Source organism: Parambassis ranga, chromosome 15 (assembly GCF_900634625.1).
Source record: "Parambassis ranga chromosome 15, fParRan2.1, whole genome shotgun sequence".
NCBI lineage: Eukaryota > Metazoa > Chordata > Actinopteri > Ambassidae > Parambassis > Parambassis ranga.
In genome coordinates, this window is record NC_041035.1 from 21,436,448 (window position 1) to 21,462,884 (window position 26,437).

Here is a 26,437-nt window from a genome sequence, read left to right on the forward strand (position 1 = left end):
GTGTGTGTGTGGTGTGTGCGCGTGTGTGCGTGTGTGTGCGTGTGTGGTGTGTGTGTGCGCGCGTGTGTGTGGTGTGTGTGTGGTGTGTGTGTGTGTGTGCGTGTGTGTGTGTGTGTGTGTGTGTGTGTACCTTGCACTGGAAGTGTGAGCCTTCATACTTCATGCAGCCGGAGGTGAGTTGGACCTCTCCTAGCTCGTCCTCTTCGATGATGGCAAAACACTGACCGTTAGTCCTGCAAATGGAAACACACACAGCCTCCGTCAGCCTCCGTCAGCCTCCGTCAGCCACCGGCCGCCCCTGGATGAGCGAGCAGCTGTTTGCGATGACATCAGAGCGTTAGTACTCACTGGCAGGTGTTGTTGGTGGCGTCATCAGGACAGTGCCCGGAGCAGTAGCAGCTGAGGAAACGAGGGAGGTCCTCGGGTGCGATGGTGGAGTCATCCCCGGGCCGCCGGCCTCAGGCTTCACCCCCGGTTCCCTGCAGGACATGGTCTGGGTTCTGACCTGCAGCTGGACAGGGAAAGCAGGCAGGACATGTTAAGACACAGAGACAGGCTGGTTTCTGGGGTTATTCTTCTGTCCTCTGATGATAGTTCTTCACATCAGGAATGACCCCCCCTCTAATCCTGTATGAGAACAGACTCCAGGTCTTTTATCAGGGTGACTCCTGCTGGAGGTGAAACATTCCTCCTCTATCAGCTGACAGCCTGTGTGGAGGGACAGAGCAGGAGGTGCTGAGGAGGCCAGAGGAGGTTCAGCAGGAAAACAAACAGGAAGCTCCAGAAAGAAGCTTTAGAATATTCTGAAGTGTGTGAGGATCCTCGGATTGTAAAAACAGCTGATAAATGTTCAGAGAGGCTCATCCTCCTTATCAGCACCTTCACTGCTCTGTGGATCTCCATTCCTCCTCTAATCCCTTGTTTTTGTCTTCTCAGGCACGACTCTCCTGACGTCTCCTCTTTATATTTTCTAACCCTGGCCGTCTCCTCTCCTCTCGGGGTAAAATGCTGCCGAGGGTGTAGTCGTGTTTGCGGTCGTGTCTGGACATGCTCCACCAGCACACCTACACTTTGAGCTGCCTGGTTGCCACGGTTACAGCCCGCCCGACCCCTCCCCATCGTTCCTCAGACCAAGGAGAACCTAACAGCTGTGACTGCGGACTGGAACGCAGCTGATGATGATGTCACCGTGGCGCCCAAACTTTGTGAAAAATCAGGAAATGAAGCTGCACGTCAGCGTCGGCTGATAAACAGCTAACGGCTAATGAATGCCTAACACATGAAGAACTAGCAGACTGTTTATGAGTTTAAGATGGATCACTCTCACAAGGGAAAAAGTAAAAACTGAGCAGTGATGTCATCGTCGTCTGGGCCTGGAAGCCCTCACAGGTCACCTCCTTGCTGCCCCGCCTCCCTCTCATGTCAGGCCCCTCCGGATTGGCCAGAGGATAAGTAGTAAAAGGGTAGTGGGGCGTGTTGAGGCTGGAAATGGCTGCTCTCCCTCTGTCTCCATCCACATGTGTGCTCAATTGTGCCGGCAGTCAGAGTGGAGACTGAGGTCTGGCAGAGAGCATACTGGGTAATCAGATTCCCTCCATGTGCTCTTAAAGTCACAGCGCCGCCTCAGACCGACTGTTTATTTGCATGCAGCAGTCTGAGGAGCCGGCAGCAGCAGCAGCTGTCTGATCGAGCCTCTGATCCTTCAGCTGCCGCCGCTCACGGTGGCGGTGGACGCTTGGCTGGAGGACGGAGCAGCCGGCGAGGTCGGCTCCTCTGCTCCCATGCAGAAAGACTTCTCGACCAAGTTCATTAACAATGAGTCATCTGCAAATATGTGGAGCATTAAAGATGGCCGACAGGGACAGAAACAAGTCCGACTTCCACCAAGTTCAGTCAGTGAAACAGGAAACCATAAATAATAATAATATTCAAACATGAATCGAACCTCACTGTGGGCAGGGAGCCGTCTCACATCTCCAACCACATCTGAAAGTCACAGCTACCTGCTCTGAGCTGGAAACTTCTCAAACACACTGAGCCAGCCTGAGGAGATAAACTCCACCCGCCTGGTTAACCATGCAGAGTTAAACAAACACATGGTCTGTAATACAGGTGGAGGAGCAGCCAGACAGGCAGGTCTGAGGGAGGAGAGGTCAGCCGTCAGCTGAGGGACGGCCTGAGGGACGGCCTGAGGGACGGCCTGAGGGACGGCCTGAGGGACGGCCTGAGGGACGGCCTGTCCGTCCGTCCTTCCCCCTCCATACGATTAGAGCCGTGCAGTGGAGGACAGTATTTACCGGTAGTGATGGTGTTGGTGTTTTGTCCTTTCAACACATCCAGCCTGCTCCTCACATGGTTGCAAACGGACAATAACAGCTCGGCCTCCCTGCAGAGCGCTGCTGCTCTCTGGTTACAAGCTCTCAATCACGTTTACAGCTCGACTGGAAACACACACTGATACATCACAGCTGAGCGGTAACTAACCAGCTTCAATACTCCACTACATGATCAGCCTCTGCTGGGTGACACATTTCACATTCACAGATTGAATAAAGGAGGAAGGACAAGCCCTGCACATCCATCACCTTAATCTCCACTGTTCCTCCCTGTGAGAGGAAAATATTCCAAACATCATAAAACAGAGAAAATACAAAACTTCAGTGTCATGAATTTCCACTGCGAGGTTCGACTGCATCAGACTCGTCCTCCTTTACAACCCCGAACCTTCTCATTAAGAGCGCATGCCCGCCTGCTCTCCACCAAACTTCCTGCCTGGGATGTTTACTTGGCGGACCCAGCGTGCCGTGGTGACGGCGGGCAGCTAAAAAATGGCTCCCAGTGAGGTAATTAACAACCCCGTTAAAAAGCCTGGACTGAGCAGAGCCGTGAAGCGAACACAGGAAACCACTTCTTTGCTAATCTGCTTTCACACATGTGATCGCTCCATTTCAACCTAACTGGAACAACACAGCCTGGAAGAGAGGCGGCGCACAGCTGCAGCAGACTGCAGCGCTGAGAGACTGACGACAGAAAACTATTATTTCTGTTACTTATAGAACAAAACCCATTAATCAGGACAATACAAATCAGTCACAGATCAGTCAGCGATGTGAGGACCATCAGTTGCAGTGTTGTGTTCAGTGTCGCTGTAGCTCTACAGAAAGTCCAGTGAGGGCAAATATGTCTCCGGAGGGACTGAGGGATATTTCCGGAGAACAATGGCTGTTTGGAGCGCTTAGCGCCGCTGACAGCTCCAACGGTGCCATACAGGAAATGGTTAATGTGCAGAGAGGAAGTGAGAGCGGCAACAATCAGTTCAACAGCTTCCTGCAGGGAGGAGAGCCGGCAGGGGTTCTGAGCGCCGCTCCGGCCTCTGGCGGTGGGAGCTGAGACCCTGGTGTTTGTTAGGCCTTCTTTCCAAAACGGTGTCTCTGACTGTGTCTGTTTCTTTTGGGGATCATGAAGTCTGGATCCAGCTCTCCTCTGTCCCTGTGTGGACCAAAGCTGTCCTGTCAGATGTTTGTGGACGCTGCAGACACAGACTCCAGCAGCTGCCCGGGACCAGCAGCTCTGCACCGGCCTGCTCGCTGGTCCCAGGTGATGCCTTCTACATCATCTGCAGATGTTTTATTTGTTCTATCTTCTAAGTGATACACACATGCTGATTAATATGCACCTTATGTGTTAACTTCATGGAGGTAACAGACGGAGAGGAGGACGAGAACAAGGAGTGGAAAAAGGCTGGATAAGACCACAGCGTCGCTCCCTTTCCTCTACAGATTCACCCAATCAAAGCACTAACAGAGCTGAGCACCGCCCGGTCTTATCAGCTCTCAGTGTTTGGAGGTCACCGAAGGTCACAGGACTCATGTTCAGAGCAGATCCTCACATACATGATGACACACTGCAGAGAGGAGGAGGAGCAGGAGCAGGAGGAGGAGGAGGAGGAGGAGGAGGAGGCAGGAGGAGGAGGAGGAGGAGCAAGATGTTATTGAAGAAGCTTCTGTTAGTTTGGATCATCTGCAGCATGATGAAGACCTGGACCCATCTCTGCTCCTCCTGGTCTCTGCTCCTCCTGGTCTCTGCTGTGTTTGTACAGTTCTACAGTGTGTTGAAGAAGAGGACTTCAAAGATCTTACCTTCAGCTCTGAAGGCCAGCAGGAGCGAGACCATCATGGTCCAACAGAAGGATACACCTGCCATCCTGCAGCAGGGCTGCACTGAGAGCGGACCGGAACTGGGCCCAAACTGGGTCTCTGTGAAGGTAAACCAGTCCGTGTGCTGTACTGAGAGGAGGTGCCCCAGTCCTGATAAAAGTCTTAATCCACAGCAGGAGTCCAGGAGCTGGGAGGAGCTCTGAGGGCCCCGAGGGAGCAGGATGGTTAGCAGGAGGACAAACGGGAGGGATGGAGGAGGGGCCAGCTGGTACTGTTGGTGTTCTGGAGGCTGATATCACAATATCAGGTCCTCTTGTGTCTCACTCGCTCTCTGAGTCCAAAAACCTGAAGAAGGGAAAAGACACACTAATGAACATGTATGCCGAGGTTTCATAACTTCAATCGCTTGGTACCAAAACACATCCGCAGCCCTCACAGGTCAGACCTGCTCCAGTACACCTCCCGGCTCTGTCCTGGGTCAGGTCAGACCTGCTCCAGTACACCTCCCGGCTCTGTCCTGGGTCAGGTCAGACCTGTTCCAGTACACCTCCCGGCTCTGTCCTGGGTCAGGTCAGACCTGCTCCAGTACACCTCCCGGCTCTGTCCTGGGTCAGGTCAGACCTGCTCCAGTACACCTCCCGGCTCTGTCCTGGGTCAGGTCAGACCAGGGAACACTGCATCTTCCTCCCTCCTCCTCTTAGCAGTGGACAAATGTCGGATTAAAATATTAATGATGATGAAGAGCAAACATTGTGCGGGGTCTGGTTTGGCTCCGGCTCTCGCTCGGTGCCCCTCATCTTCAGCGTGCTGTGACCCGGGACCCTGCCGGCCGGGCGCTGGCCTCCAACGGTCTAACTAACTACCAAATTATTTGTCCAGGGATGTTCTGCAATTACAGGCGCTGGCCCTGCGCAGCACCAATAACGACATGCCGCAATTAGTGGGCGCCGAGAGGGGGGGGGGGCGGGGGGGGCCTGTGTGGGTGAGTGAATCAGTTATGATGCACGGCCGGTGTCTGTCACTTTGCATTTGCCCGGGGGGGACAAAGAGGTCCGACCTGTGACCCACTTTTCACACATCTCTGGCTGAGGAGGCAGAGAACAAAGACACACACACACACACACACACACACACACAGACACACACAGGGCCCTCACAGGCCAGGCCTAGAGTACGAGTCTGTGCGCCCTTTCTGAAGAGACGTCGGTCCAGCTGAGCTCTGCTGCAGCATAACAACACACACACACAGAGGACAAACACCACAGCACCAAACACTGCTCTGAACCCGAACCAGCCCACATCAGACCACAGACAGCGCTGCAGGGTGGGAGGCCCCGGGCTCACTCCTCCTGCATACGCTCCTGCTGCGTGGATTTGTATTATCCACGCCTTTACACAGAGCTTATATTTATCAGGCAGTGTCGATGAAGATGAAGACTCTGCGTTAAAGGACTACAGTAGGGCTGCAACAATTACTCGAGTAATATTGGAGGCACTTCCCTACTACCCGCATAGCCTCCAGAGTTCTCTTTGTGGGACTAATAAAGGTTTCTTCATTTGTTTTTACATTTTTTATGACTCATTTAGTGACGTCATGGTTCTTTTGTGGCGCAAGAGGTCCCGGGTTCGAGCCACACACAATGTTGGCGCCGGGCATGGAGGCGGCCTAAAGCGGCCTGCTAGATGCAGCCGTATCTATGGAAAAACTATGACGTTTATGTGTGATCCAAATACTCGAGTAATCGCAAAAATAATCTGCGAGTATCAAAAATACTGGTTTGTTGCAGCCCTGGGCCACAGTGAGTTTTATGAGCTGGAATATGCATTCGTTTTGTTTTTGGTGCCTATTAAGAGAAAGCTTTGTATTTTCCTGACCTACAGACGTATCTCCGTCTAACAGGGCAGCAACAATCACACCATTTCATTCCTCTCCAGAGTAACAGCGCCCCGAATCAACAGAACAGCCCAGCGACACATTTTATTCTTTCAGACTCACCGCAGGCCGACGCGTTCGTTCAAACCTGATCTGTTCAGATGTGTTTACAAACCCACACAGATAAGGAATGTGCATGAGCAGGGTTAGGGTGTGTGACGGCAGTGAGCGAAGGTGTGCGAGTGTTTGTGAGCCATAAAAACACACAAGCGTTCGTCGGTGAGTCGATAACAGAAAGTGGAAGAATCTTCACCTCGCCGCCACAACAAAACCCAGACTCTGCAGTTCTCTGCTTCATTTAGAGATCGACAACAGCAGCAGCCCGATGAGATAACACACAATCAGACGGGGGAGGAGGGGGAGGAGGGGGAGGAGGGCAAGACGGGGCAGGCTCAGGAGGACCTGTGAGCCCCCAAGGCAGGAAGCATGCCTCCCCCATCCACACAGCAACACATACACTTCCCTTTGAAAACACACACGCACAGCCGCTGACTGACAGGGAGACTGTGTTATCACCCGGGCGGCTACAACACACACACAGACACACACAGAACACACAGACACACACACAGACACACAGACACACACTGAAGGCCACGATACCAGAGAGTCAAAAACAAATACATCTGAGAAAAAATGTAAAACACTCAGTCTGCTTCAAGGTGGTCGTCCTCCTCCTCCTTCCTCCCTCCTCCTCCTCCTCCTCTCTCCTCCTCCTCCTCTCCTCCTCCCTCCTCCTCTCCTCCTCTCCATCCTCCTCCTCCTCCTCCTCCTCCTCCTCCTCCTCCCTCCCCTTCCTCCTCCTCCTCCTCCAGTGGTTGATGTAGCTGCTGTGTCTAGCTGGACGTGACATCAGAGTCTTGGTGGAGGAACATTCAGCGTGATGGAATGAAAGGGGGTATTGTGAGCCCCACCTGTACAGAATAAACCGCCCTTATAGGGAACCACTGAGCCATAGCTGCCCCCCCAGGGGAAGGAATTTGAGGTCACACCGCTCCGGGGATGCTGGGAAATGTGCTGAGATAGAAAGCCAAGCAGAGGGTTAAGGCTGGTGGAGGAGACGGAGCTCTTCCAGGGCTTTTAAGGAGGCCGTCTGCCTCGGGGTATAATAACTTTTCATTTGGCTGGAGGGGCGTTATTAAAAACATCATGTAACATGATGCTACACCTCCAGCACTGGAGGCTGCTGCAGCGCTCAGTGCATCCAGGGACACTGTGATTACACCGACTATTGGTAGGAGCAGTCTCCTCTGTTTAGCAGAGGGAGGCTGTAACTGAGAAGGTTGGAGGTTCAATTCCCAGATGTTCAGCACGCCGGCGGGAAGCCACCAACCGTCTGAGACTTCACTGCAGCCATCGTTCATTCGATGTTAATGAACATTTTACTATAGAACAATGGTTCATTAATCAGGTCTGTTGGTATAAAAGCAGAAGAGCCGAGCACTGCATGCTTAGCATGTATGCTGTGCTAGCTGTGGCTGGAGCTCCACTCCTGTTCAGGGTCAGTGTGTTTGACCAGAAAACAGCCTTTATCTGATTGGTCCTGACGGCTGCAGGCTCTGTGGTGATTGGTTAAACCAGGAACCAGGACCCAGCTGGTAAAAGTGAGGATTTTGTAGTTTAGGAGCTGAGAAGGACTCGGCTCCTCTACTGTTGCAGAGAAAAATATATTAATACTCCATCATTAACACCGCCCCTCCGGACTGCAGTGCGGGGGCCAGACATCAATAATCAAGTCTTAATGCTTCTCTGCTTCCTGCTCTGGAAGAGCGGCAGCAGACTAAATAAACGCCACAGAGGCCTGAGTGGAGGAGCAGCGCAGACCGAGCGCTCCTGAGCTCCACAAATAAACGCAGTAATGAGGGAGATTGGCATCAGTGCTGATGGTGGAGGAGGACATGAATGGAGGTGGAGCACAGCAGCGGCCATACATGACTGGGATGCTGTTTGTTTTTGAGTATTATTGCATCAGGCCGAGATCCTCATTCATCCAGTTTACAGTCACACAGAACTAAAGAAGCACTGCACCCAGTGAAGAGGCTCATCCCAAATCAAAATGGCTGCTAGGAGACGTCTGAGGGGAAGACGCCATGTTTAAATGTGGTCAAAGTGTTTGGGTTTTAAATGTTTAATGAACAGTAAGAGACGTCTGTGATGCAGCTCTTCTTCTGACATTTAATGACAGTTAACAGTGAACACACACATGCTAACCGCTACTAGCTAGCCTTCAGAGATCCTCAGCAGCTTGTTGCATTTCCTCTTTGATCTGATTGGTTGAAGTTGGCTCATGATAGACAGTGACTGACAGATACCTGTCGGTACTTTAGCTCCTATAGCACCCACTCCCACTTCTAATGCACCCAGGGATGGACAGACCATGATCCATGGGGTTTCTAGACACTAGTATTCGGCAGTAATTGTATTGATTGTTTCTAAACATACATACTCATGATTACTAGGAGTGGAGCGGTCGTACCGTGGTTCTGAGGTCACAGTATTCGGTTTTTCTGCTGTCTAACACTCTGGAAACGGCCGTGATCAGTCTGCAGAAGTCACCAGAGAAAGTCGCTGGATTTGTCGAGTTGAGTAATTTTGGAAAGTCACCAGACTGACCACAGTCGTTAAGCCGACAACAGAAAGGCCTCCCTGCATGTCCTGAACTGAACAGAACACACTACTGAAGCCTGGCACGTCTACCAAATGGTCCGTCCGATGCCTAGTAATTCCTACATGGATTGTATAGTGTCTATTAACGTCTGTACGTATCCGTGCCGATGATGAGAATGAGTCTGATAAACGTCTAGCTCTCAAGACACAAAGAAGTGCATGTTTGTGCACATTAACTCAGGCCAGTACTGAGCAGTCTGACTTGAAGGATTTGACTTGAAGCACCTCCCTGTCCCTGCAGGCTCCCTCTGTGGTCCTGGTTTCCCCTTCACTTCATCCCTCTTCTCTCCGCTCTCTGGTTCTCATTTCTCTCCCCCTCTCTCCTTCCCCCACTTTTCCATCGTGCTTCTCAAATCTCTCTCGTTTCCCCACTCTGCCTCCATCTTGGCCCTGTTCCCTTTTCCCTCCAGGGGCCCCTCCTTGCAGGCGGGCCTCTGGGTGCTGCAGCAGCCTCCCGTTGGTGTCGGCGCCCTGCCCGACATGCCTTTCAGGGCCTGGGAGACTGCAGGCCAGACTTTCTGGCTCCACTGCCATTGTTTGCTTGGCTGCTCTGTGCCTCTTCCCCGGCGATGGATTAGCATAAGAATACCCAGATACCCTGAGCCGTGATGAGCGGCGCTGCAGGACTCGTCCTCGCTGCATCTTCTGCCTCCTTTTTCATCCTCCTCATCATAATCCTCATTCTGTTTAATCCAAAAATTCAGCTCAGACATGTGTTTGTCGAAGGAGTTTTAAAGACAAACACTTGAGGAATTCAAACCAATACAAGAGAATTCCACCTGGATAGAACCTTATGTTATCCACACTTAGATAATGCAGGGTTTGTCTATTCTGAATACACTCTGCCTCTCTCATTATAGGCATTAAGGTTACAAGTACTATCTATGGATATATATATAAAGTCTCTATAGATCAACGGGTGAGGAGGACACTCCACAGTGGATCCTGTCCTTCCTGATTCCCATCAGCAGCAGACTGCTAGTTTCAATTAAATGATTCGGGGAATTGAACCACAATCCCTAGCTATGTCTGATCTGTGTGCACACACAAACACACACACCACACACACACCACACACACACACACACACACACCTCATCTTGTTTACTTGTGTGTGTGAGACAGAGACCGGGCAGCAGTGAAGCCTAATTTCATTAGAGGCCAACAGAAGATGTGCAGAGCAGCTGCAGCTACAACCCGGAGGAGGAACATTTACTTAGTCTCTGCATTTATCATATTACGAGCAGCACAGATTACCCAGAATCCACAGGGGCAACGTGGGCCCAGGGTTTAGCAGAGCACATCAGTGATACACAGGACTGTGTGTGAGCATGAACTGATCATATACTAACCCGGCTGCAGGCCGGCTGTGCAGAGTAATAAAAGCAATGAAGCAGGTCGACGTGCTCGAGGCCCTGAAGGTGATTTTAATCACACTAATCGCCATAGAAACGGCTCTTACCCATCAGAGCCATAGTGTCGCCTTTGTCCTGCAGCCGAGTCATAAACAAACACACTCAGACCATAAAAAAACCACGACAATCATAAATCACATGGACGAGGGGAGTGCACGGCAGCCCTCCCACTGACACCAGTTCAAATCACAACAAGCAACCAAACCAGCTCAGCAGAGAAACAGAACCACACAGTCCGACCCAAACAAGCCCACAGATCCCCGAGCGCCATCAGAGCTCGCCTGGATAATCGAGGCTCCAGACACTGAGGGTCCCTCAGGTTTTCACTGCTGATGAAATGACCATCCGACCTTTACACTTCAACAGTAACACGCAGAGACCAGAGGCCTGTCAGCCGCCCCCTCGGTGCCTTCTGTAGGACGCTCAGCAGCTTCTGCCTCCTCCTTCATGACTCTGCTCCCCTCCCCCATCACACTCCCAGCTGATATTGGAATGTGGGAAGCAGGTAATGGAAAATACACTCACACACAGGACAGAGTGGAGTAAGAAGAACTTTTCAATGTAATGCTAAAAACACTCACATGCATGGCTTCAGTAACAGCATCCCTCCTGCACAGATAAGCCATGAAAAAGATCCCAAGACTGTACTTGAACATGACATCTGGTCGTCAAGGCTGACGCCTTTGTTTTGGTCATGTGATCAAAGCGTGACGACTCACAGGAGGACGTGCAGCGGCTGTTCAGATGTGACGAGGAGAGAAGCAGTGGAAACCAGAGAGACTGGAGAGCACACAACTGTCCCCGAAGACATGAAAGTTAAAAACATAAAACTGTAATTGGAGCAGACGGAGCGCCGGTCCTGTGTGACTGTGTACAGTACACACAGTGTGTGTGGTCTGGTCAGAAACTGGACTCTGTGCAGGAAGGCCGGATGGTTTCATCCACCGTGTCACTGTGGAAACTGCAGCCAGGCCGCAGAGCTTTATATAGGTGTGTGTGTGGAATAAAAAAAGAACAAGGCAGCGAGACACACAGGCACAGATTAGAAAAAGGGACCGTCCCAAAGGGATTAATAAAGTATATTCTACAAAAACAAAAACACATAAAGAATAGAGCGATACAGGGATATGAGAAGGATCCGCTCTGTGGACCTCAGACTGATGGTCACACCATGTTTAAACGTCTGCTTAAAGCAGCTGAGGAGTTGAAGTGGACAGAGACGGAGACAGGACGAGGGGGAGGTTTTACAGTGGGAGATTCAGACCGCCCTGTGTGAGCTCAAACACTTCTGACACATGATACGAAATCGAACCGGTTCTGAATTTGTGTTCTTTCTGATGAGAACAGTAAAAAGTGGAGCAGCTTCAACATGAAGCTGTTTGAGTCGGGGACGAGCTCGTTGTCCTGTAGACAATCCTCCGAGTTGAAACCTCGGCGAGGTTTAGCCGGTCCAGCCTTGTCTGCTTGCCAGGCTGCGCTGTAAGCCGAGCCGGCCCGGTCTGATCCGAGCCAGGCTGCGGTGTGTGTGAGAGGGAGTGAAGCGTGCAGGCTGGCTGAGTGGGGGGTGTCGAGTTGCTGAGGGACATGTGGGAGTGATTTTGTGCTGCAGACTGGCCGGCTCTGTTTGAAGGTCTGTCAGCAGGCTCGGAGACTCAGACACTTGAGTCACCTCATCCTGAAACAAAAGGCAGCGCTCGGCCCGTTTCGACCTACACACAGGTCCTTCCAGAAAGCAGAACATCTGACTCCTGCAGTAACATCTCACACTCTCCTCAGTCCCAGGGACCAGATAACAGTCCAGAACATAACAGAGTACTCTCTGAGCACTCCTCAGTGATCAGGGCCTGAACCCCCTTGGAGTATTTTCAGTCAGCAGCATCTTTGACACTGATCTGATATTTGGAGGTAGAGATTCTCTGCACACACACACACACTTCACATGTAAACCACACGCTCAGATCAAGGCGCAGCCTCCAGCCTCCAGGCTCCAGCCTGCAGCCTCCAGGCTCCAGGCTCCAGCCTCCAGCCTGCAGGCTTCAGCCTCCAGCCTCCAGCCTCCAGCCTCCAGCCTGCAGGCTTCAGCCTCCAGCCTGCAGGCTTCAGCCTCCAGCCTCCAGGCTCCAGGCTCCAGGCTCCAGGCTCCAGGCTCCAGCCTCCAGCCTCCAGGCTCCAGCCTCCAGCCTCCAGCCTCCAGGCTCCAGCCTCCAGCCTGCAGGCTTCAGCCTCCAGCCTCCAGCCTCCAGCCTCAGTGTATTTAGCTCTCCTCCTGCTCTTAGGCTCTGAGGTTATTAATCAAACTAGCTGACAGCTCCAATGACCCAACTGCAGCCTGCAATTAAAAGCCAGGAAGCCTCCTGATTGGCTGGCTCTGCTTTCAGCCCCAGGGTCAAGGGTTAATCTCCTCAAAGGCCTCAGTAGGGAGAAGGGGGACAGGCTAATCAAGGAGTAATCACTGGTACCATCAACAAAAAATCATGTTTGTTTTCTGCACGTGTTATTTCTTATGTGATACAGCAAGTTACACACAGACAGCAGGGGTGTGTGTGTGTGTGTGTGTGTGTGTGTGTGTGTGTGTGTGTGTGTGTCATACCAGACTGGTGGCTCCATGTTTGAACAGTGTGTAACGGCTCCATGGGGCCCGATCAGCCCAACATCACAAATGACCTGTCAGAGACACAAACATGGATTATTATTCAGTTAGTTATCAGCTCTCCACCAGGATTAGGATTAGGATTCATATTTGGTGTGTTCCAGAATGTGGCTCCAGGCGAACTTTTTTTTAACTAGGAGCACAGTGACCCCTGACTGAAAGTTTCAGGGGCGCCAGCAGATCATTTTGGGTTCACATGTTAACATCAGGCAGTGCAAACATTCACATTTCTACTTCCTTCCAGTGTTACTAATAAATAATCTCATAATAACAGCAGGAGTTACCATGAGCGACCCCACAGCATCAACAAAAAACAGCAGCAAACTTGGTTTGCATTGAATTGTTGTCTGTGCGGTACCAAAGCCAGGTATAGTCAGGACACAGTCCGAGTCGGGACGGGCCTCGTCCTCTAGTAGGCCAGTAACCCACAACCAGGGCTGGGAGAAAGAACTGACCCACTGTTCATTCATTTGCCGCCATTATTACCCAAGTCAAACCAACACGCGTCCTTCCACTGTTTGTGAAGTAGGTCCATGGATTAACTCCAGTCCAGGACCCACCCATCAGCTCCTCACAGCATCCTGCTTCCATTCCCTCACCAACACTGTCCAGCCAGATTCCAGAATTTTTCCCCTTCCACTTAAAAAAGAAAGATGTAGGCTGCTAATGGGACGAGTGGAGAGGGTGTGGAATTAACCGCTTCACTGCCTGAACTTTATTTAGACTCACAGTAGGTCAGAAATGAACTCCCTCCGTCTGGTGGCAAAATGTGAGCTGTGGTCACAGCCTGGAGCCCCGTGCCCCGACTGCTAGATGAAATGTGTGGGGAGAGAAGTTTCTGGCTAAACGGTACTAAAAGTATCAAAAGCAGATTTTTACATTCTGAAGCAAATGTGGAAAAAGTTGGTTGTACAGTTGTGTAACAGAGTGATGCTTCTTTTATGTCATAAACAATCTTTGGAGCACAGACACACACACATTCCACCACCATGTTACTCAGAGAAGCTGCCGGGCCGAGGTCTGTCGTACTAACTAATGAAGATATGTTCACACAGAGGGGAAAACACCAAATATGAATGCAGATACACCGAGCCGCTACAGTCTGTGTCCACGGATGAACAACAGACCCGCCCCTCAGACATGAAGCAGCCTGGTCATCAGATCAGTGTGTGTCTGTGATGAGTGCAGCAGTGCGGCCGACAGCTGCAGGAGCCTCCTCCAGGACACAGAAGCCTTTTTATTGGACGGCACGCAGCTCGTCAAAGGAGGCTTTATTTAGTGGAGGATGTCAGAAGAGTGAGTTAATATTCACACCCAGAGGTTTACACACCGAGCACACAACTCAACAGCAACACAACTATGAAACCTAAAACCATTCCTTTTTATTTAACGCTGCATCATAGAAATTATGACCCTGGAATGCTGTGGCCCCTGCTAGAGAAATTATTCCCATTAAACTGCAGAGAATTAAATAAATATGAAAATATCAAAGGTCTGAAGAAATGTAGTGTTAAATGAACACATCTGAGAAATCCAGCTTTAAATGTCCTGCAGTTAAGACTCGTCGAGGTCTGAGCAATCAAACAGAACTCTGTAATGATGTTTGCTCTGTGTTCATGTTCAACACAAAAGCAAACAAAGGAACCAGAAACAGAAAGAAGGCGATGATGTCACTGAGTTTCTAAACAGGTGAAGAAACTTTAAACTGAACATAATGTTAACTATTACACTTCCTCTAGAAGATGTGACATCATCATGATCAATAATAAAAGCTTTGTAATGATGACATGTTGTGTACAGTAAGAAAAGCAAAGAAGTCTATTGATGGATTCATTGATCATTGGACTAACGGCACAGCTGTAATGAGATTTTTTTTAATGGGTCAAGATGAGATGAAGCCGTCCTGTCAGGGTCAAAGGTCAGGGTCAAAGGTCAGGGTCAGTCTGAACTCTCCTCCACCAGCTTCATGTTACCCAGCCGCAGCCAAAACTCACACTCAGCTGGAAAAAGTCCCTGAGACGGTGTGGAAACCCAGCTGATGAGCTGAGCGGCAGCTCTGGAGACAGGGAGCGAGTGTGTGGCTCCGCCTCAAGGGAGGAAAAATGTCAGCGGTGAGTTATTATAGAACAGACGAGGAGAAAATAGATGTCCGAAGACGGGGGCTGAAAACGGTCACGAGGTTGCTTGTCTCTCAGCCCAACACACACACACACACACACACACACACACACCTCGTTTGTGGGTAGAGAGGTAGTGCCAAGAAAAAGTCACAGACAGAGGGAAAAGAGTCGGCTCGCCCACACACCAGGAGGAACTCAGTGAAACCGTCCTGCTTTCTGTTCTGATGTCAGCTGTGACGACTTTTACCAGCTGAGAGGAAACGGCAGGACGCAGCAGAAACACCAGAAATGAGTAGAACACAGGGGGCGCACTAATATGTTCAAAAACTACATTTCTTGTTTTTATTGTCAGTATCAGAATAAAATGGCCCAAAAAAAGAAATCCCACGCTATCACACTAGTGTTTAAATGTTTTTAAGTTTAACCATGTCACAGACAGGAGGGCCGTCCTCCTTTGAGGAGGTGATTTAACCTCGCTCTGGGCTGTTTACTTTGAACCAGCTATTTAAAAGAAGCCCGACAGACGGAGGGAAAGAACGGGAAACAGGAAGCACCGCTGCTCACACTGACTTCATAATGGCTGCACATTCACACCTCACCTCCGACCCACGCGGAATACAAAGCCGTGAAGTGAAACAAAACATCTACAAACTGCTTTTCAAACCACTCCATTATTTTATGCCTTATATTTTTCTGTAGGTCAAGTGCCTGAAGCAGTGAAACTGTCCTTAAACTATTGGAAGGCACTGCAGACCTCTGGCTAATGGGGGAATCCATTATAGATCAACATGCATGCTGCAGCCGTGCTCCGTTGTGCACGGTACACCTGCTCTGAGGCAGCTGAGGGTTGAATTCCAGCCCCGAGGTGACGTGTGAGATGAAGGTGTGAAGCCACAGTGTGACAGAAGCAGTGGAACCAGTCCTCGGGTACAGCGGAGGAACGCCGTGATGGCACACAGACACAGGCGCCTCACTGCTGCGTGCAGGTCAGTGCTGCCGGCGGCCATGTTCACTGGTTCTACTACTGTGAACTGAACTTCATAAAGCTGAGGTGTCACCATCAGACAACAAACAACACGTGGGACCAAAGGCCAGCTGCGCTGTAGCAGCAGATTTAAGTGCATTAAACCAGGACAACCAGCTCCTTCCTCCGTGTTAGGGTGTGTGTGGCTGTGATCGTGTTGCACAGCGGGCTGGAAGTTGGCAGGAAGTGGAAGTGAAGCGTTCAGATTCTGATCGCAGCAGCTAAAGCCGGCAGCTTTCGCTAAACCAACAGGGGAAGACGAAAGCAGAGGGATGAGAGTGGAGGCAGAGAGGAGAGGCTAATGCCATCAAAGTCCACCAGCAGCCAGAGCTGATTGAAATTAAAGACCAGAAACCGGGGGGGGGTGGGGGGGTGGGAACTGGACGGAGGTTTGTGTGCTTGATGCTTCGTCATGGCGGCAGCCTGCAGGACAAATATAAAACCTTCTGCTGGACCTGAACCCCTGAAGCCAGGTTATAATGCAGCTCTGCTCAGACTGCTGAGTCTTTCTGTGGACACAGCAGCATGTGCTCCTTTATCTGCAACACTGGACGCTTGCAGCTCTAACCCCTGATGATGTTCAAATATTAAATATCCTCTGACAGCTGAGGCAGCAAGAGAGATAATGACAGCATGCACATGTATATGTATGTGTGTGTGTGTGTGTGTGTGTGTTTCCGAGTGTAGCTGGATTTCCAAAGATGCTGTAACCATGAGAAAACATGAGAAACAAGTGCAAATATTCTAAAAACTAAAGAGTCCACAGACTGTCTCCATGGTAACAAGCACTGATATAAAAAGACTAACGCATCATATACTCTGATCACCTGACACAAGCAGCTGGATAAAGAAAGCTTCTGCAGAGTCAGCCAGGCAGTCTGATCCAGGTGAGGAGGGGTCAGGATCAGGGTCAGCGGTCACCTTCACTCCAGCGGGACAACCAGACGCCTGAACACCTCCGGGTTACACCGATACCCAAACACTGAAGCGATTTCCATTTAAAGTCAGGAAATCTGACCTGAAACGCCACATCTGGAGGACTCTCCAGCTGCCGCTCACACTACAAGCGCCGCTTCCACATCTCCTCCACACTCAGTGCTGCCTGCAGCAGGAAGAGGAGTCCGACATGAAGAGGAGGAAGAGGAGTCACAGTGCACTGCCAGCCAGCCGGCAGAGGGGGGACAGCAGGTGGAGTCTGGAACAGTCCAGGCCTCTGTCACCGTTTCCTCAGAACCAGAATTAATGAAAAAGAAGAACTCGCCAAACATTTTAGTTCCTGATGCAGAGGAAAACTGCAGGTGTGTCTTTTGCACTTAATGCCACACGCACAACAAAGTCCTAGCTCACCATCAGTCAGGAGACAGTCACAAGGCCGGCATTCATTCTGTCCAACACACACACACAGATGTACACAAACCTAAGTGCATGTGTGTTGTGTTTCCTGTGGGCCATACAAGGACAAACAGTCCTGGAAAACAGCCTCACACTAACATCACTAAATACTTACACCACATCACCAACAGCGTGGCGCTGCAGAGTCAAACAGAAAGCGATCACACCGTCACTAAACATGAGCACTGAGATCCTCAGAGCCGAGCCGGCCCCCACGGCTGTGGTCCACTGCTAGGTAACAGTCTGCTGTGACGGAGCAGGAGGCCTCGTCATGACCTCAGAGATCGTGACGGAGCAGGAGGCCTCGTCATGACCTCAGAGATCGCTCTGCACTCCTGTGGTTGACGAAGCCTTCAGATCTGAACTCCTGAGGAATGTGCTGCTGTCACATGACCACACAACGTTACACACAGCCACCAAATAATCGTGTTTTTACAGCGGGTGAGAGGCCTCAAAACAGTCGACAAACGGCGCCTTCTCTGATGAGCCATCCAGCAGACAGGGCCGCTCTGCTGCCACTGTGGTGGGCTGATCTGAATTATTCACTGGGACGGGCTGAGTGTATTTAAAGCAGAGATCAATACCATTAAAGGACGTCTGGAGCCGCCGGAGGCCATTCTGACCTTCAGCTGACGTCAGAGAAAAGAAGGAAATGTCACCGGCTGCAGGAATTAAAATCCAATTAGAAGACCATTTTCCTGGTTTTATAGTCAGGAATCCAATTTGTCAGCCAGTTAATGATGATGATGGAAGCCGACCGCTCAGCTGCAGAGTCTTATTGTGAGAATTCCTCCTTCACTCCAGACAAGAGAAGCATGTCGGTGGAAGGGTACACTCACCTTTTATCAGCAGTCAGTGACTGCAGCATCAAGCAGCCAGAGCTCCGACATGCAGCGATAACACTGACCTGCCCAGCTGGCCGTGCACACACGCTTCAGTCTAACAGGGAATCACTAAACTTGCCACAAGTGAACAACCTCCAACCACAGCCACCAGGCCTGCCCCCTGCTATGACCCCAGTCTGAGCCAGAGCTTCATCGTCTCCAGAAACCCGAGTCTCCCTTATGCAGCTTCACCTTTGCCACACATCCCAGAGAATGAAAACACACCGTGCAGGATATAAAATATCTGTGCGGGGACGGAGGGGGCAGCAGAGGAGGTGAAGAATCGTCCCTCTGTGTGCTCAGCTCCCATTTACTGCCTTTATTTATCTGCTGCAGCTCAGAGGCTGGACCTATGGAGGAGGAGGAGGAGCGGGTGGAGCGGGTGGATTGCATGTTTTCCTCCCTGGCTCAGCCACTCTGTCTCCAGGCCGCTGGGGGAGATGGAGGAGGAGGGAGGCGAGGCAGACAGAGGAGAGCGCTGGAGATGTGAAACCTGATCTCCTTCCCTACCTCCACCCTCAATCCCTCCTCCACCTCCACCACTGCCACCTCGCCAGAGTGCCTCTGAGACTCCCTGAGTAATCTGATCCTCGGCCTCCAAGACTGGAAACACACTCCAAGAGAGGGAGGTGGAGGAGCGGAGGAAAAAGGAATGGAGGGAGAAGGAGGGGGCTAGAAATAGAGTAGAGGAAGGAGAGAGATCCCCGAACTCAACCTCCAGGACTGGAAACACTCCCAGGAGAGGGAAAACCGAGAAGAAGACCCAGCAAGAGGGGGGAGAGAAACACAGATGGAAAGAAGAAACACTCCGAGGAAGAAGAAGAAAGAGTCTGTGACACCATCAGACTGAATATTACAAACAGCAGCTTGTGTCGACGGTTCCTCTGAGAACTGGTTCCAATAAAGAACCAATAAACATGAGGGGAATGTGAAGCTGGAGGGCCGGGTGAGGACCAGAGGAGGCAACAACATGGCTGCCTTTAAAGTCAAGGGTTCAGACACACAGGTTGTGATGAATCATTTAATGATCAGGCATCGGTCCACGTTTCCTCCTGGAGCCACTTTCTGCCTGTGGACAGAGCAGCAGGGACGGACAGAGCAGCAGGGACGGACAGAGCAGCAGGGACGGACAGAGCAGCAGGGACGGACAGAGCAGCAGGGACGGACAGAGCAGCAGGGACGGACAGAGCAGCAGGGACGGACAGAGCAGCAGGGACGGACAGAGCAGCAGGGACGGACAGAGCAGCAGGGACGGACAGGCAGAAAGACGTTAGGCCTTCACAGCCTACACCACAACCACAGCACAGCGTGATGAGGGGTCCGGTCCCGCTGCTCCGCCTCACATCATCTCAGGTCCTGCAGTGAACACAAACCGTCTCCAAGTGCTGCTGAGGCAGCCTCTGATCCAGCTGTGTTTGTGGCACACTGACTGGTCGAGCCCCTCCACTGCCAGGCTCCACCAGCATTAACTGGTCTTTTCCTGGAGACTGGTCTGCTCCCAGTGCAGAGGTCAGGGATGGGGGGGGGGTCTGCTGTCATTTTATAAGAATAGATCTGCTCACAGTGCAGAGACTGAGTGACACCGCGGACTAATCACCCACTGATACACAATCAGTGGGAGATAAGGTGGACCTGCCCGTCCCCACAGACATGCCCAACATGAATCCCTCAACACAAGCTGACACACACACACACACACCTTTTTATTTTAGCCCTCATTCCAGCTGTTACATTCGCCCTTTTAAAACACTTCCTGCTCTCTGCCCCCCCCCCCTCCACTGTCAGTCAGTGTGGAATGTACAGCTGTCTGGCATATGGATAATAGTAGATTTTAATTTTCAACACCCTCTCACACACCTCCTCCCGCCTCTATCACAGAGAGCAGCCTCCACACACGGAGGAAAGGTCCATGCTGAATGTTTAGCAGTGATCAGTGTGATGCCGTCTGTGTAAACAGCAGCAGCCATACGAGCACTGAAAGCCGTTTCTCTCGTTCAACTTTAACTTTTAAACTGGAACCTGTTGATATTCACACCAGCACCGCACTACTTTGTCTACATGAACATCACACAGGTTAACGTGGGATTGTAGAGCACAGACTTCTGTTTTAACACAGACAGACTTGGAAACACATCTGGAGACAGATACCAGGCTGAGAGGCCGCTCGGCCTTCAGCTCACGGATCACAGGTCACACAGGCTGATCCCAGATGTTAGGCTGTAGCATTGTTTTATTACATGTCTGTGTGAAAGGCTCACAAACAATCCACAGCTCTGCTGCTTCATAATACTGTAATATAGCACTCAGCAGTGTTCAGTGAACCGTCAGGGTTTTGGACGCTCAAAGCCAAACCTCAGACACACGTCCAGTGAGTCCTGAAGTCAAACGCTTCTTAAAGAACTACGGTCAGTCATAACATGCAGCCGCCTGGTGCTGTGTATGAAGGGTTAGAGGGGACGTCGAAGGATTTCTGAATCAATAAGAGTGTCAATAGTTATTTGTAAAACAACTAAAGCATCCAGAGAAATATCCCGGATTCAAGTGTAACAGCAGCTCTGCACCCAGCGAGGCCGCCACAGATCTGCAGGCCAGGTCCAAGGCCGCCACAGGAAGCAGGAGAATCACAAACAGAACCGGCACGTTCAGCCCGGCTGCGTCTGATTTACATCAGTGCATGTAAATATGCTGCTTCTCTGCTCTCCTGGCGTGAACACAGTGACACCGAGAGCACCGTGGACCAGAGAGTGACCCACAGCTGACCACCAGGGTGTCACCACAGTGCGTGTGGCACTGAATGAGGCATGTTCACACACATGTCTGAGGCCATCAGATAATACTGATCAATACACTGATCATTTAGCATCACAGTGTTGATCTGTTAATAAGGAAAGCTCCTCAGGGAAAGTCCAACAGACCCACGCAGGTGACCTCGACTGGCTCCACAGCACCGACACGGACCATCCGCCTTTACCGACAAAAACACCAGGTTCACGCCGTTCACCGGCGGCTCCTCCGCCTGCTCAGCAGCCAACATGGTGGACGAAGGTAGCTGGCTGTGAACACGAACATCCAGCAGCTCTGAAGCAGCGCATCACCACAAAACAGCCCGCAGCGCGGCGGCTGGGCGCTAGCCGAGAGTTAGCAAAGAATGCTAACCCAAACTTTACAACTTTTAAAGTTAGCACGGATAAAACACGAGACTTTACACGAGTCTAATCAAAACCCAACAGTTAATATTCTTTTGTTTGTTCCTCGCTCACATTTGACTGTATTTCAATAATATCGGACAAACTATGCGCGAAGTTAGCAACCGTGGAATGCGGCTAGCGAGCAGTAAACATCCCGACAGACTGCAGCAAGATGGCCCCGGACCCCGGAGCCCCGGACCCCGGCACCGGCCCCCGGCCCCGGCTCGGTCATTTCTGTCACCTGGCGGGGTTTTAAACACACTGCGAGCTTCTTACAATTTAAACTTTCAGCTTTAAAATCGCGGCACAAGTCAAGCAAACTTTTTTCCACGGCAGCAGCCCGAGGCGGGTCCGTCTACCTCCTGGCGCCAACACCGAAATCTCTGTTCCCCAAACTGGGGCTGTTTACGTCGGTTATTTCTCTCACACACAAGAAAATCTCACAAAAACAAGTCACAAACCCGCTGTGTTTCAGACACACTCACACAGCGCAATATAAAAACAGCAACATCACATTTAAACTCGACCCACAGCGGAGCCAGCGCTGCGAGCTGCAGCACATAGACGGAGCTCAGGAGCGGGGCTCGGACCCCGGGCTGAACTTCTGGACCTCGGTCTCCTCGGTCTTACCTTCGCTCGGATCTCTTCGCTTTATCTCGGACACGGTTCCTCCGTCCAGCGCTGTCTCATCCCGCCGTGAACTGCCGTGAACTCCGCCGCACGCACGTCCTCGGTCCCCGGCTCCCGGTGGTTCCTCTCCGCTCCGCGATCAGCCGCTCTGCGGTTCCACCGTTTGACGACGGAGCAGAGCGAAGAGCAGCGCGCGAAGATCGTCTCTGACCCGCGGAGGTCTCACTCCGCGAGGTCTCACTCCGCAGTGCAAGACAACTGGCCGGACTTCCGGTGTGCGCCGTGTTTCAGATTAAAGGGAGATTTTCTAATCCCGGGTTCACAATAATCTAAACTAACAATAATAAATAATTACTCAATAAATAACATCACATCATTTGTCTATGTATTGTTTTAATTATTATAACATTACAAACATCATTAAACAACCATTGTTATTATCACTATAATATCATCATCATCATCATCATCATCATCATCATCATCATTATTAATTATTTATTATTATTTTTGGACAAAGGCACGTGTTTATTAGTTTATTACAAACATGTGTGTGTAAAATTAAATGAAGTTTTTAGCCTCCAGGTAAATAAACGGAGTGAGACGTCTGTGCTTTGTTCCCTCTGTGCTTCCAATCACAGCCTCTCAGACCTGCAGCCTTTTATTTTGAAGTACAGGTGATCCTGGCGCCATCTGCCGGCCACCACCACCACCAGCTCTGTTACTACTAGAGAGGAAGGAGAGAAGAAGGCTGGGGGGTGTGGGGGTGACAGACGGTTCATGTTGCAACAGTTCAATCAGAGAATTAGACTGAAAAAGACCTTTAACACTCTCACTGCTGACCTTCAGATAAGGTTTCTCATGTCAGTAATAAATGTGTCCTGATATTGTGTTATTATTTAGCTTTAATAACCTGAAACCTGTGTTGTGTTGAACGGCGCCTGTTGCAGCCACAGAAGCAGAAGCAGAGTTCAGTGTTCAGAGCTCCGTTTATTCAGATGTTCAAATCCTGTTAAACACACGCCATGAAGCAGCGTGTCCTCAGCCTGCTGCTCGTCAAACGTTTCACTCCTGATAAAGTTAAAGCGTGAGGGTTAGCACTCGAGACACAAACACTGACATGCTGCCACACACACACATTCACACACACACAGTATAAAAGTACAACTCAGAGTAAAAACTGTACACCAGCAGCGAGCCGCTCGCACCAAACAGAGGAAGGCACGAGTCACATGTTCAATCTGTTCAGTGTGTCTGAGGCTGCCTTCACACTGCGGCCCGTCACACACAGCACCGGCTTACACCACCCAACACCACCCACAGCCCGCTCCGCTGCAGCTCCTCTGACGGCCACCAGATGCTGCTTCCCAGGTCAGATTGTGGATTTTTATTTAGTGTGTTCCATCATCTGCACATTCACAGACACTATGCCGCCTCCCCCTCCCCCCCCCAGCAACACTGGGCTGTGCTGCTGTGTTCAGGTGCAGTTCCACCTAATGGCCACTAGATGCTGCTCAAATAAGCAGTTCACCATGAGGTGTGTTTGCGCTGCAGGAACTCCCACAGCGGTCCTTCTGTCAGGGCTGTGTCGGGGGAGCTGGTTGCTGATGGGTTAAATTCTACAGGCCGGTTAAAGGAGCTGACAGACGGGCCGTTTCTAACCTGAATATTTAGTGTCCTGCAAAAATGCTGTAATAACACTGTAATAATCTGGTAAATCATATTTAGTAATGCTGTAATAAAGGTGTAATAACACTGTAATAATCTGGTAAATCATATTTAGTAATGCTGTAATAAAGGTGTAATAAAGGCGTAATAAAGGCGTAATAATGGTGTAATAAAGATGTAATAACGGTGTAATAACGGTGTGTGGCGTGCAGTGTGAAAGGAGCTGCAGCTTTACAGAGTGATCACAAAAAGTTCAACTGATGCCAAACATTCACACAAATACACAATCAAAATAATCAAAATAATCATAACACATGAGCGCAGCCGTGAAGAGATGTTAGCTTCTCAATAAATAGCATAGATTCAATCAATAAGAGTGCCTCCTGCATGTGCAGAGGGATGATCAGCCCTGACAGACTCACAGTCCAGGTCAGGCTCCTTCCTGCAGCCCCTCAGTCTAAACCTAACCGTCACTGTTTCCTCTGCTGCTGTCAATAAAGTTTCTACAGTCACGCCTTCAAAACATATATTACTTTCAAAATGAGATAAAAATGATAAGGTTGCATGTAAAAGACCTAAACAGTTAAAAATAGGCACCGAGATCTAAGTTAAGATGAGAACAGAGCTTCCGAACACATGGAGTCCTCAGAGTGCCGATCAATGGAACTTTGAATAAAAACAGTTTGAACAAAACGATCCGTATGTCGGTAACTGGAGGTGTTGTAGCTGTCTGAATGTGAGAGTCATTAAACCATATTCAGTTCACTCACTGTATCCCACAATGCATCCTGATGGGTACTGATGGTCACTACGTTAGCACATGTACCATCATGCATTGTGCTCCGTATTTATTTGGCGCAGTGATGTAATGAATTACATGTTCCATATTTATCATAACTCCTGTCTAGTAGTTAGCTAAAGGGTTCAATGCTGAGGAGAAGGATGTTTTGGCACCTCTCAGACTCTGTATGAGGAGCACCGCGTCTCATCGAACACAGCTTGTGGAAAACATGAGAAATAAACAGTGTGTAATAAAATGAGTCATCAGGCTTTTTAACATGTGTCTGCAGAGACCTTTTACACAAAGGTTGGCGCCTCGTGCTCGTCGTTGATCAGATCCCGGCGGCTCTACACATTGATGGCGTGAGCGTGTTTCTTGCACAAAGGTTTGTCCTTCTTTGAGTAGAACGGCTGACCCTCGAGGTTCACGTGACAAACCTGCAGATACACCAGAGATCAGTGGGAGGGGGGGCAGGAACATGGCCGCCATGTTCGTGGTTCTTACCGCACAGACGAAGCAGGTGTCGTGCCAGGTGTGACCCAGCGCCTCAATGAACTTATCGCCAGCTTCCACTGGGAAGTCGCAGCCATGACACTTAGTGCTGAAGAGGGCAACGTAATCTGAGACACACACAGACACACACAGACACACACGTCACAACAAAGCTTGTCACACACAGGTTAAACCACGATGACCTCACGGCGGCGTGCTACCTTTCTCACAGTACGGCTCGCCGTCCTCCATGTGGAACAGGCTGTTTCCAAAGGCTTTACCACAGGCTGCGCACACGAAGCAGGTGTGTGCCACGTCTGCCGCAGGGCGTGCATCACTTCCTGTAACACACGACCACGGCCGGACAGGTGATGGTTACACAGCCACTCACAAGACCCGGTGCATTTAAAGGACTTAAAACTGAAACTGTTCCCCTCAACTGTGACAGGACAGGGACAGGAGGATGACAGGAGGACAGCAGGATGACAGGAGGACAAGTGGACAGGAGGACAGGAGGATGACAGGAGGACAAGTGGACAGGAGGACAGGAGGATGACAGGAGGACAAGTAGACAAGTGGACAGGAGAACAAGTGGACAGGAGGACAGCAGGATGACAGGAGGACAGGAGGATGAAAGGAGGACAAGTGGACGATAGGACAGCAGGATGACAGGAGGACAAGTGGACTGGAGGACAGCAGGATGACAGGAGGATGAAAGGACAGGGACAGGAGGACAGGAGGACAGCAGGAGGACAAGTGGACAGGAGGACAGCAGGATGACAGGAGGACAAGTGGACAGGAGGACAGCAGGATGACAGGAGGACAAGTAGACAAGTGGACAGGAGGACAAGTAGACAGGAGGACAGCAGGATGACAGGAGGATGAAAGGAGGACAAGTGGACGATAGGACAGCAGGATGACAAGTGGACAGGAGGACAGCAGGATAACAGGAGGACAAGTGGACAGGAGGACAGGTGGACAGGAGGACAGCAGGATAACAGGAGGACAAGTGGACAGGAGGACAGGTGGACAAGTGGACAAGTGGACAGAAGGACGGGAGGACAGATTGACAGATGGACAGGTGGACAGGAGGACAGTAGGACATGTGAGCACGCCTGCAGCCTCACCCCCATGATCTTGGTGTTGCAGCGGGCGCAGGTCGGGGCGAAGAACTCCTCGTAGCAGTTCTCGCAGTAGACGCTGTTCTGCTCCTCCACGAAGCTGACGTCCGCCAGAGACATGTGGCAGTAGTGCAGTTGAACTCTCGGGGTGCCAGGAGCGGCCGAGGGCCACCAGGAAGGGGCCCCTGCACACAGACACACGTTCTCACTGAGCCGGGCGCCTCTGGATCGGCTGGGGATGAGCGTGTGGTAAAGAGACGTTACCTGATGACGCTATGCAGGCGCCAAACAGAGGCGTGCGGTGCTGGCGGCGAA

The 26,437-nt window shown here is 50.8% G+C and overlaps 2 protein-coding genes across 3 annotated transcripts in view; both read right to left on the reverse strand.

The window, feature by feature from the left end:
• LOC114446919 (bone morphogenetic protein receptor type-1A-like) overlaps positions 1-22,198 on the reverse strand; it is a 28,414-nt gene extending 6,216 nt beyond the window's left edge. The window contains exons 1-5 of one of the 2 annotated variants that reach the window (XM_028422831.1): positions 22,061-22,198; positions 12,763-12,836; positions 4,140-4,502; positions 349-511; positions 131-233 (exon numbers count right to left, since the gene is read on the reverse strand). In XM_028422831.1, the coding sequence (XP_028278632.1) occupies positions 131-163 (33 nt within the window). In that variant the 5' untranslated portion in view covers positions 164-233; positions 349-511; positions 4,140-4,502; positions 12,763-12,836; positions 22,061-22,198. The remainder of the gene's footprint in view (positions 1-130; positions 234-348; positions 512-4,139; positions 4,503-12,762; positions 12,837-22,060) is intronic. The other variant, XM_028422832.1, reaches the window with a different exon arrangement.
• Positions 22,199-23,030: 832 nt separating this feature from the next.
• LOC114447597 (LIM domain-binding protein 3-like) overlaps positions 23,031-26,437 on the reverse strand; it is an 8,140-nt gene continuing 4,733 nt past the window's right edge. The window contains 6 exon segments of the mRNA XM_028423990.1: positions 23,031-24,946; positions 25,014-25,129; positions 25,223-25,309; positions 25,312-25,342; positions 26,129-26,252; positions 26,254-26,307. Of these exon segments, the coding sequence (XP_028279791.1) occupies positions 24,857-24,946; positions 25,014-25,129; positions 25,223-25,309; positions 25,312-25,342; positions 26,129-26,252; positions 26,254-26,307 (502 nt within the window). The 3' untranslated portion in view covers positions 23,031-24,856.